Below are 13,058 nucleotides of genomic sequence, written 5' to 3'. Positions count from 1 at the left end.
TTGTTCTTAACGTCCCTCTTAATAACTGCTGGCCCAAAGCTCTGACACTGCACAGTATTTTGTATGTGGATGCCACTTTATTTTTTTCCCAAAAGATAGAATCTTAAAAACATAGAATTCACAAGATGTCCAACTCAATCTTTTTAAGGACAAATTTAAACCAAACAAGTTATATTGTATTTAAGAACCTCCGGGGAAATAAGTTTCATGTTATCTTTTGCAGATATATGCTAATATTGAATAGCTTTACTTCCAAGTTAATTTCTACAAGCAATAATGGAGTTTTGGAATATAAGTGAGGTTCAGTGGGGTGAGGTCCAGAGCTGACGACCAAGAAAGAATTCTTGAGACGTATTTGGTGCAAAAAGTTGGTTTATTAAAGCCCGGGGACAGGACCGGTGGGCAGAAAGAGCTGCTGCCCCGGGGTTGTGAGGGGTCGCTGATTATATACCTGGGTGTTGTGGGCAGTAAGGAAAAGGGAGGTTTTTTGTGTTTTTTGTTTGTTTGTTTGTTTGTTTGTTTGTTTGTTTTAAAGGAGATTTCAAAAGAACTTCCCTATGCTAAAGAGGACCTACATGATACCAGAGGCCTTGCCGGGTGTCAAGTTCAGGCTGTTTTTCCCTCTAGCAAGGTATTAACGTTAAAATAATTGAGAGCTTCCTGGAGGCAAGTTACACTCTACCGGCTTCCCAGATGGCCTGCAGGTTATCAGGAATTTAATTGTATCTACATTTCCTTCTGGAAGCTAGTTTATTGATAGAAGTGCCTTGTTCTTGTAAATTGCTGAGACATTTGTAAACTGAGGGAGACTCAGGTCTTGCAGGATTGTGATCTCTACAAGTGAACTATTTGTTTTCCTTTCCTTGGCTTTAGGGCAGCCAGGAGTGCCTGAGGAATGTCATTTATATCCCACGGGGTGGGGGCGGGGGGGGGTGTCAGCATCTGCTTTGTCCTCAGCTTGCCTCTGTTCCCTCATCAGTTTTATAGGCATTAAGGCATTCTTCAAAGAAAAAGAATAATTTTCAGTAGAAGAAAATATTTTACTATCCCTTTTGCTAATTAAAAATTGAAAGTAAATCTCTAGAGCAGTAATTGTTGGAATTTTATGGGTTACAGACTCCTTTAATAATCTGATTAAAGCTATTTTTTTCACCAAAAGAAGGTGTGTGTGTGTGTGTATATATATATATATATAATTGCAGGAGGCTCACAGGTCACCGGAAGCTCATCCAAAGCCCCCGCTTAAGAACCCTTGCTCTGAAATAGAAGTAATTTTCTCTGAGAACTTCTAAAGTGTCTCTTCAAAATTTTAGAATCTCTCAAATAGGATGTAATTGGAGGAGTAGAATCCAAAATGAAATTCAACTGCATCAGTTATGATTCTTTGGTTATATGTAACAGAAACAAACTCCGGTTAACTTAAGAAGAAATAAAGTCTCCGGAGATATTTCTGAGTGACTCATAGATTGAAGAAAAACCCCAGACCAGAAATGACATCAAGTCTCTGGCAGGTACTAACGGAGCAGACAGACTCTCTGACAGGCTCATGATGACTCAGCTTCAGCTCTTCCGTTACTACTATCAAAACAATAGCGGAAGGGATTCAGGGTAGGCAGAAAGAGGAAATGCCCCTTCTGAGGGGCACAGCCACAGACTTCTGAGAAGGGAAGAATGGAAACTACTGCTCTATCTTCACTGCCATTAATCCTGTGATTATGGCCACAACTCTATTACTAACTTATGTCTGCATATACGATATGTATATGTCTTTTGAGGAAGCGGGATACAAAAGCTGGTCAGCCTCCAAGAAGGACATACTTGCCAACAACCACTTCACATGTGGCCCAAGAGTGTAACAGACAAAGAAGACATTCTCAGAAGATGGAACCAGAAGCCATGGATATCAACTGAACAGACCAGTCTTTTTAGAGGGCAAAGTCAGAGCTGATCATGAACTTCCTCACTTCTTCGGGGGGGAGGGTGTGGGGGACAGTGGGGAGAAGGACTTCACCATGTCCACACTGAGGAATTTCAGAGTCGCTGGGAAGCGTGTGTGTGTGTGTGTGTGTGTACACGCACATGTGTTTGTCTTCCATTCCTCACATTTGGGAATGAGAGTGCTGAGCGTCTGATCCACAATTACATATTGGGTTTGTGTGAGCACAATGGGCAAAAAACAACAACAAAAAGGGGTTCTCCTCTCACCAAAGACGTGAGTAAAAGACAGGTACCGTTGTTGGAGGATTGCAGGGTTCTCGTCTCACGGAGTTGCAGAATGAGTCTCAGGGACACAAAAGGGTGAGTGCAGTGAGTTTATTAAGTGAAAGGGAGAACAGAAAGGAAAAGAGCAGCTCTCTAGAGTGAGAGGGGTCCCAAATGGGTTGCCACTGAGGGCTTTTAGTGGCAGTCTTTTACTGAGAACTGACGGGGAAGCTTGTGGCTTTGAGATTCTCATGCTATGTAGGTTTGTTCCCTTGTCTCCTGTTCAGCCCTGTCTCAGCGTCTCCACCTGCCAGGAATAGTTCTGGATCCCAGTCAGGGGGGTCAGGGGCCTCCTACCTCTCCTGCCTATACCTTCACCCCTTCCCTACTCACGGGACAGGACGTGTGGGCAGAAAGAGCTACACTGGAATTGTGAGCCGTGACTGTATACTGTTTCATTAGTGGGGGTCAGGGATAGTGCAAGGAGTCCAGAAGCAAGGCTTTCGGGACCTTGAGGGGCCAGCTGCTGCCAAGATACGGTTCCTTTTACACATTAAGGCACAAAGGCAGCCACGAGTTCCTTAAGGAAGGTCACACTCTGTGTGATTCAGGGATCCATCTGTGGGCTGCAAGCTGTAAGGAGATTTTAATTTAAGTTACATTTCTTTTGCCTCTGTTTCCCACATCACTATTGACAGTCTGGAATAGTCTTGCTTTAATTGCATGAACATGACGAGCTCCCTGGATGCTTTAGTGGTATATAAATTAAGATCCTATTTGGAAATTGAAGCTGTCTTGACTAGACTATGATACATGTCTTCTGTGAACACTGCAGAATACCGTTGTTGACAACTTGCCATCTGGTATTATGACAGTCTCTTAAGGGTGTGAATCTTTTTTCAGGTCCTATAAACTGTATTTTTCAATATTTTCACTTGAAGGCCAATCTGATACATTTTTGAAAATGATCATAAGCATTGCTTTAGACCCATTTTAACATCAGTCTAATACCCCACATGATGGGAAATAGTGTAGCTTACTTGACTATAATCTACTGAAAACCTACTCTGGGAGGTTTTATGCTATGATTTGTGGGTGATTAAAATGCATAATATATGACAATTACAATGTAGTCCTTGCGCTCAAGGAGAATATAACCCATTATGCAACAGAGAGATGAAATCTTTACCCAAAGTATTAGAAATGGTCTTAATGTGACAAGCTAGCTAAACAGTAATGACACAACAGAATATATCAAGCCTATTGGACAAATTTGAAGCATCCAGGTTCCTGAAGGCCAAGAGTCCTTGAAATCTGCAAACGATGTGTGAGCATCTCATGAGGAATTTTAACTTCCCTTCGGGACATTTTTTTTGTCATATCTGCAAACCACAGATGAAACTCTGGATTTCCCCCTGCTTTCTTCCTCTTTGTCTTCATAGAGCCAGAGATGATTTAAATGTTGATAAATACAAGCAGTCTGTATGAATCACAAATTGGAAAGCTGCTTTTTTTTTTTTTTTAAGATTTTATTTATTTATGTGACAGAGAGACAGCCAGCGAGAGAGGGAACACAGCAGGGGGAGTGGGAGAGGAAGAAGCAGGCTCCCAGCAGAGGAGCCTGATGTGGGATTCGATCCCGAAACACCGGGATCACGCCCTGGGCCAAAGGCAGACGCTTAACGACTGCGCCACTCAGGCGCCCTGGAAAACTGCTTTTGAATTCAAGTTAGCCATTTAAAAAAAAAGTTTTTTTTAAAGATTTTATTTATTTGAGCGAGAGAGAGGGAACACGAGAAAGGAAGGAGGGGCAGAGGGAGAAGGAGAAGCAGACTCCATGCTGAACACAGATGCCGACGCAGGGCTTGACCCCAGGACCCTGGGATCAGGACCTGAGCTGAAGTCAGAAGCTTAACTGACTGAGCCACCCAGGTACCTCAAGTTGACCATTTTAAAAACGATTTCCACGGAATCTTATTTTAATAGTTAATGGCTTCAGATGATTGCTACAGAAATGATGATCTTAGGCAAAACTTTAATGTCTGCCAAAGGTTGTTTTTCACACATTATGGTGTAAAATATGCCAACTTTAGCACCTGCTACTCCAGAAGTAACTAAAGTTAAAAATCGGCTAAGTTCATGAAAAAATACAGGAAAACCACAAAGTTCCTTCAGAAAAAAATACGCAGCAACAATTTTGTATTATATTATTAATTGTATAACAATATAATCAGTAATTCTATCATCAATCAAATAGTCAGTGGTGAAGTTGTATCTAATATGATTTTGACCATTTGCACAGGTTGAATCTTCCTGTTGAAAACAGCATGAAAACTTTCTATTCAAACCTGTAAAATATTATAGAGATGTTAACCAACTGAGCCAAGTTTCACCACTGAACTCTACTGATTTATATTATTTAGCACTTTATTAACTGATAAGTCTTTACTATATAACATATTAATTTGGAATCTTTTTCACAAAGGCAGACATCATTTTTTAATGAATTATCTTTGTATCTGTATAAATATATCAACACCCACAGTTGAATGTGGAATGAAAGGAATATCCATGTGCCATCTGAATTGGTGATTCTGAAATCAATGATTTGATGAACACTGAAAATAAAGGGTGTCATTATATTATATGCCAGATGGAAAAAGGATTTATAGACTAGGTAAGTGAATTTTTATAATTAATAAAATGTATTAAAAGTGCTTGGTTTATTTGGATAAACTTAGATTTTTTAGTTATGGATTGAAATTATACAACGGTAATTTGTTATATGGGTTCACTTAAAAAATAAATCATACTGTGTGTTGATGCTGCCATCTGTGCCCAAACCAAAAACAAGGATGTTTAGCCTAAGCATATGCAAAGTCTTCAATATGTAATGAAGCATATTGTAATGAAACTTTCCATGAAAACACACCTGTGGTAGAAACTATTTTATCTAAATTAAGATGAATAAAATTTGTTTTATAATTGATTAGACAAAAAAAATGTTGTACCAGCTTAAAACAAAGTTCCTTCATAATGTTAATTTCAGAAATGGGAAGGTCTTTGAAACTTTTATTATTCTGTTATTAATAATCCCAGTTGGGATGTGGCCCAGGGCACACAGTTTCTTCTCTGAAGCAAATTCCATTACTATATGGCTCTTCTTGCCACTTCCCCCTCTACTCTTCTATTTTCCAAGAGGCAGTAGATACAAAGATTTCATTGGAATGAGACAGAGACACAAGGTAAAAATTAGAATATCATGCAACATGTTTTTAATGTGTAAAAATAATCTGTATAAAACAGGGCTCAGACTAGAGGTCAATGTTTTTTGTTTTTGAAAACTTGATTTCTATTTTTTAAAAGATTTTATTTATTTATTTTAGAAAGAGAGAGAGAGCACAAGTGGGAGAAGGGGCAAAGGGAGAGGGAGAGAGAGAATCTCAAGCAGACTCCACACTGAGCATGGAGCCCAACAGGGGGCTGTACGTCACAGCCCTGAGACCATGACCTGAGCCAAAACCAAGAGTCAGACTCTTTAGTGACTGAGCCACAAAAGGCACCCTGAAAACTTGATTTCTAAAAACCAGTTAAAAGTTTAGTGAAGTTGTAAGCAATTTTCTTATTCATTTAAATGAAGACTGTCCTTTGTTACATTTCAGAAAACACTTTAGTGGACACTTTGATTTTGCAAAAGGGAAAGCCACAATCCTATTCTTCAGTGGAGGTGTTAGAGACACATGAGGTGTTAAATGGCTCTTATAATGATGTTTCATTATCACTAGAGTTGCACGCTGGAGATTCTTAACCAGAAGCAAGGCTGTAACTGAAGAAGAGAATGATGTTTTCTCTGCACTTACAAGAGCCCCTGAGAAAGGGGGTGGAGAGTTGACCTTGAAGTACTTGGGAGGATGTAAAAACATAGATGATAAGAGACTAAGGAGAAAGAAACTGAATGGGAAGCCATACTTTGTCGAAGACAATGATCTAGGGATTGTAGGAACTTGGTATGCTTTATACATATACCTTGGTTAACTCAAACAACACAGGGTCTTTATACAGCTATGTATTCTAAAGGAGTTATTTATTAACTATGATCCACAGACATTACTATCTTCAGCTTCTCCATAATCTTTACTGTTCTACACGGAGATGATCTCAGTGGGGACAGTGCAAAACTCTACAGAGTATTTAGGAAAAATATGGGGGCATTTTGGGTTGGCCCAAGAATGGGAGAGAACTATTTACTGATTTGGATGGCCCATCATTCATGTAGTCTAAAAGCAAATCAATGATCCAAGAACCTAACTCTGTAAGATACATAAAACAAAAGAATTTTTTTGCAAAGTTTTAAAGTTCACTGAATATTTCAAGGAATTCATCAGTTGTCTACAATGAAGACAGACTAAACATTGTTATCTTTGAAAATTTACCAAGGTTGTTCACCATTTTGAAAAATGTATCACCAATGGCAACCCCATTCCAAATATTTGAGTGACAATTACCACCTGTAAATCAGCCTGCATTTATTTGTCCCTACTGCATTGTCAGTGATTCCAAGTATAGGTATGAACATTATACCTGGTGTTCTGTGTCCCATGTATTTCCAGTGTAGTCACTCTAAGCATTTATACAGTAATACTTATAGTATCTTCTTACAAAATATTTTGATTTTATTTTTCCTTTATTGTAAAGGTCAGGCACTATATTTCTTTTTTATTTATTAGAAAATACTTTGTTAAATCTACCATCTTGCTACCTCTTTTCTGTTCTCGTCTATTTTTCTTGTACGGAAAAGATCTAGAAACAAAGCAAATATTCATCCAAGGAGAATTAGCTGAATCAATAACGATGTATTTGGGCCATGAAATATCTCACAGTAATTAAAAAGAATGAATTACTTTTGTCTCAAAGAGATTTTGTATTGCTTGGTGAGAAAAATCAAGACACGGTAAAGAATGTATACTAAAATGCCATTTTGTAAAATAATATATGATATAAAATATTGATGTATGGTTATGTTAGAAGAGTGAAAAAAATGGAAATATTTATACTAGGTTGTTATCCTGTATTATTTTGTGGGGTTAGGAGATCACAGGGTAATGAAGGAAAGTTTAAGCAAAAAATAGTAGAGGAAAAGTGCATGCGTTTGCATGTTTAAGTAACATTACATATATATAATATATATATATAGTTAAGTATTTTAATAATAAGATTTAATAATAAGATTTAAGTACATGAAAAAAGGAAAATCACCTATCAAGGTAGACCAGCGTTGACTGATGAAAAACTACTGTTGAAGTTTTCAGCTGAGGAAGCCATGAACTAGAAGTGTGCTTTCGAGAGAAGCCTCAGTTAATCCACTGCAGTTTCTAAAACCAGGGTACAAGAACATGCTCTGGGTCTTACAAAAAACATGGTGCTCGGACTGATGACAAGGGATGCGTTTGCAGTCCCAGTCTCTATGTCTGGGTGAGCTGACTGAGCGTTAGGATTCAGAGTTCGAACACTTCAATTGAGCTTAACCCTCAACAGCTCTCGCCCAGTGAAGGAGGTTTCAGAAAGTTCAGCTTTTCAGAAACACACACACACACACACACACACACACACACACACAAATCTGAAGCATATTTTAAAAATATTTTAAAGACTTTACAGTTAGATACAAAATTTCCTCTGAGAACCATAGCTATTTTTCTCATTGTTGAATGTCTTCAAATGCAATCCTATTAGCCCATTCATGATCTTGTTTTACAGTTTACCCAAAATACAGCAATTCAGAGGGAGACACATCAATGTTATTGCATTTTAAAATATTTTGAGACACTCTTTATTGAAATTAGAAAAATTGAAACTCTAATGGCTGCTCAAATTATAGTTTTCTGAGAGAAACCAACAAATGAACTTTAAAACGCAGAAACTAGTTCTAAGAAGGAAAACCTAATACCTTATAAGAAGGAAAGGTTATAGATCACTAGGAAGAAAGAAAGAAAGAAAAAGAGAGAAAGAAAGGAAGAAGAAAGAAAGAAAGAAAGAAAGAAAGAAAGAAAGAAAGAAAGAAAGAGAAAAAGAAAGAAGGAAAGAAAGAAAGAAAAAATAAGGGGTTTCCTCTCCAGAAGAAGAAGGCAAGTATTGGGCACCTGCTGGTTACTTTTTCTTTCCTTTCTTTTTTTTCTGTGTGTCTGGAGCCAGCGTCTTCTTCTCTGGCTCCACTGGACTTGTTGCTTCCTCCGCAGCCAGAGCTTCCAATCTTAGGCGCTCAGCTTCCAGCAACTTGTTTCTGTAGTCCTCCCGGATATCGAAGATCTTCTGTCGGGCTTCATCTAAGGAGTCCTATTCCAAAACAAAATCCCAAGCAATTAAGATCTACTGATAAACGTTCATGATCCCAGAAAGAAATTTTAAAAAAAAGCAAAACAAAACAATCCCTTTATCCTTTCCTCATGCCAATAGGTTCCTGTGGCAAATTACCAAAGAGAGACAAAAATTAGGTTATGGTCTCAAATGTTTATCAATACATGAAACATCAGAGAGCAACAAAAGGTACACGAGATCTTAACAAAATGGTGAATAAAAGCATCAGTAAGAGAAAGAAAGAGAAAGGTGAAGAAAGAAATAGGCATGAGTTCAAATATAATGTCTATAAAACATGCAGCTCAGTGTGTCTCTCACCGTAATTGTGCTCAGTAAGTTCCTGGTTCCCCACATTGTTCTAGACCTGATGAGATGTGTCTGACCTGTACTTGAAGAACTTTCAAATATTATCACCCAGTTCTCTGGTTATCTTTGTTATTGTCAGTTTGGCTTTCATTCAAGGACACCAAGCTAAATCTGAGATCATATCTCAGTCCTATTCTTACTTACCTCTACCCTCTCCTCCTGGATCAACGGATTCACTTGGTTTTCTGGACATCATACCCCATTGACTTTTCTACTTCACTAGCTGCTCCTCGTCAGTTGCCTTTGCTGATTTCTCCTCTTCTCCTTCATCTCTTAATGAGGAAGTGGCCACCTCTTAGATCTTAGACTTCTTTCCTTGGTGATTTTATCTAACCCCATGGCTTTAAATTCCATTTCTATACTGATGGGTCCCCCAATTTTTTAATCTTGAGCCCAGATCTCTCTTAAATTCTAGAACCATGTATCTAACTTCTCTTCAATACCTCCACATGACTGTAATCGATATGTAAGAATGCTTTTTTTAATGCAATAGATATACCCAAAAATGTCCCAAATTGAAATCTTTGTCTTTCCTTTCAAGCCATCACATTTGATGGCAACTCAACCCTATCTGTTATTTAGCCAAAAACCTTACAGCATTTCTTGACTCTTTACTTTATCTTATAATATACCAACAATCTATCAGAAATTCCTGATTATACTTTCAAAATATATATAACTATAGTTAAATTGTAGTTTATATTTTCAAAAAGAAGGTAATTTTAAAAACTTAATGTCAGTTCCAGGCAACATTCTAAAATTATTTACAAATAAAGCAGTGATATAACTAAGCTTTACTAAGAAGCTTTAGTTTTCTCATTTCATTTGCATTTCTGATAGTATGGGCACAATTATGGTTCAACCTATTGATTGTTTCCTGTTTCAAAAATGATACAATTTTTTTTAAAAGGATTAATGAACTGATGCTAAGAAGAGAAGCATCTACAAATGACTATTTTGTCTTCATTGCTGAATTCTTCAAGAAATTTTCTGTGGTTTTGCAACTTACATGATTGTGGTCGAGATTATGGAAGAGCTGAATGTCAGAATGAGACTCTTCCCAAAGCTTTTGGCGACAGAAAAGTACTGTATTTACCACAATAAAATTGGCTTCACTAAACTAATTGTACAAGATGATAGTAGCCATATCAAAAAGAGAGAGAGACAGAGAAAGTCATCTAAAGGATTACATCTAAAGTGTACATATTATATATATATATATATATATATATATATATATATATATATATATTTAATATTTGTCCACAATCTCTTGAGGATTGGTATCTTTTTCTCCCATCTGATAAGAAATGTGGTACTGATAATGTTTCTATTAAGGCTGATTCAACCAAAACTAGGGTTTTTGTACATCACACTTAAAGAATGAGATCTGAATTAAAAACCATCTCAATTAATATTTCTTTTCTATTGCCTTCCCATCTACTGCATTTGCTTGTCCATTAAACACGGAAAAAAAAACCATGACCTGAAATAACAAAATTCCCTTTTCTCTTATAATATTGTATTTCAAACTATTTTCTATATGATGAATTGAATCTACATAATTTTAATATTCATTTATTGATTCACTGACTCATTTTTGAAACAAACTTCTTTGAAATAGACACCCCTTCCAGGTTTTAGGTACACAACAGTGAATCTAAAACAAAGTTCCTATTCACATTCAATCTAAATTCTACAGAAGATAGATTTAAAATGTGTACATATTATATATATATATATATGCTTATATATTACATATAATATATATGATCAATAATATTTATAATATTTATAACTAATATGTATAAAATAAAACATACCTTTCCATGTTAAACCAATAAATGAACATACATACAGGGTAAATGCATTAAAGAAAATAATGAGGCCAGGCATGCATATAAAATATTGAAGGATGCTAACCGTAAAAGGGTCGCTAGAGAATATCTCTCTAATAAAGTGACAATAGATGGAAGATCTCAGAAAGTGAAGCTGTAAACCATTTGGTTCTTTGTGGGGGAAGAATATTTCAGGAAGAGGTAAGAACAAGTCAAAGGCCCCAGAGGTGGGAAAATGTCTGGCTATTAGTGGAAAGGTGAAGTCAGTTTGGAGAAAACAAAAGAAGCAAAGCAGACAGAATTATAGAGAAAAAGATCACAGAGGAAAGTGGGCACTAGATTATATAGAGCTCTAGACACCATCATAAAGACTTTTTTTTCTTAGTGAAATGTGAAGCCATTACAGGAGTGAAATAATCCTACTCTTCATTTTAGAGATGTACTATGATCATCGTTAGTGCAATTCATAAAATATTTTCCGTTCTCCTCCAGGCACAAAGTAGCATCGCACTCTGTATTAGTCTGCTTGGGCTTTCATAACAAAGTACCACAAACTGGGTGGCTTAAGGAACCGAAATTTATTATTTCAGAGTTACTGATGCTAGAAATTTGAAGTCAAGGTGTCAGCAAGCCTAATTCCTTCACTGAAGTTGTATGTGACCATGTGACTAGCTTTGGCCAATGACATGTGACTATGAAACGTAAATGTGTCGAGAAGGACCCTCTGCTGAACTTCACCAGACATGCAGCCAGAAGCAGAAATACTCTTTTATTGTTTTAATCCAGGGGTTGGTAAATGAAGGCCTGTGGGAAAATCTGGCTCATTGCCTATTTTTCTAAATAAAGTTTTATTGGAACACACGTAGGCATTATCTTTGACTGAATTTGTGTGAACAACGGCAGAGTTGAGAAGATACAACACATGGCCTGTGAAGGCAAAAATATTTACTATCTGGCCCTTTACAGAAAACAAGTTTGCCAACCCCTGTCTTTTTTTTTTTTTTTTTTTAATTTATTTATTCAACAGAGATAGAGACAGCCAGCGAGAGAGGGAACACAGCAGGGGAGTCGGAGAGGAAGAAGCAGGCTCACAGCGGAGGAGCCTGACGTGGGGCTGGATCCCACAACGCTGGGATCATGCCCTGAGCCGAAGGCAGACGCTTAACCACTGCGCCACCCAGGCGCCCCTGCCAATGCCTGTCTTAAGCCACTGTGACACTGGTGCCGTTTGTTACCACAGGATAAAATTGTTTGTCCTGATGATTACGATCATTTTGGCTTTAAGCAGAGACTCCATTGCAGAGGAGCAAGATGAAAGCAGTGAGCTCAGTCAGGAGGCTGTGGTGATACTCTGAGTAGAAAACACTGACAGTTTAGACTAGGGTGGTAGGGCTAGAGAGAATGAAAAACGATTGAATTATAGGTCTATTTTCAAGGTGATGCTGACAAGGGTTGATAATGGATTAGATGAAGGAGGTGAGAGAAGTCAAGGATATCTCCAAAGTCCGTGCTCTGAGCAGCTGAAAGAGTAAAACTGCCCTTCCTGGCTGGGGAATGTTGGTGCAGGTGATAGGTTTGGGCTGACATAAGAGAGAGGGCAAGCATGATAAAACCTGGATTTGGAGAGGTTTGGCTTAAGGTGCCTACGGGACAAGCAAGAGGAAGTGTTAACTAGACATATTCTTCAGGTCAGCCAATACTGGAAATGACATGGAAATCTAATGTCACCATGGCTGGAATGTTTAGAAAGTCCTGAAGCCATCAATGTCTTTGGGAGTCTATGTGTGTGGGTGTGCGTGGACGTGTATGTGTGTGTGTGTGTGTTGTAGGAATGAGGGAGGAAAAAAATTTCATCTTCTAAGTGGAAGTCACCCATATATATTTATTGAATGTCCCCGTTGCTTGTATGATACTTCCATTTTTACTTTTTCACTACAAAAATCTTACCCCCCACCTTTTTTTTTTTTTTTTTTTTGGAATTTGTCTAAAAGCAGCTTTAGTCTTCTGGGGTGCAGGATGGACAGTCACCTAACTACAAAAGTTGAGGCAGTGACCTGCAATTCAAACTGCTTCTTAAATCGCTTCGAGCCGAGCAAACCCAACAGTCTTGTCTTCTTCCCACTTCACCTTCACATCTCATGTGGCCGATGCCACCAATTTCTGAGCCCTTCAGGGACTCTGTGGAGCACATTGGGTTGATTCTTTGAGAGCTTTTCTGCTACCAGTTTAGAATTTGGCTGTCCCCAGTCTGTTAATATGATCTTCATCCAGCTCTCCTCTAACTTCATGCCTATTTTG

General features: G+C 37.8%; 1 protein-coding gene across 4 annotated transcripts in view; it reads right to left on the bottom strand.

The window, feature by feature from the left end:
- Positions 1-8,016: 8,016 nt before the first annotated feature.
- Positions 8,017-13,058, bottom strand: part of ADGB (androglobin) — a 153,765-nt gene continuing 148,723 nt past the window's right edge. For all 4 annotated transcript variants that reach the window (XM_087865567.1, XM_087865568.1, XM_087865569.1 and 1 more), the window contains one exon: positions 8,017-8,535. In XM_087865567.1, the coding sequence (XP_087721693.1) occupies positions 8,350-8,535 (186 nt within the window). In that variant the 3' untranslated portion in view covers positions 8,017-8,349. The remainder of the gene's footprint in view (positions 8,536-13,058) is intronic.

Source organism: Ursus americanus, chromosome 11 (assembly GCF_024610735.1).
Source record: "Ursus americanus isolate L20-20 chromosome 11, mUrsAme1.1.p, whole genome shotgun sequence".
In the NCBI taxonomy this organism is placed as follows: Eukaryota; Metazoa; Chordata; class Mammalia; order Carnivora; family Ursidae; genus Ursus; species Ursus americanus.
The sequence above is the reverse complement of the archived record's forward strand: the minus strand, read 5'-3'. Positions and strand labels throughout refer to the sequence as shown.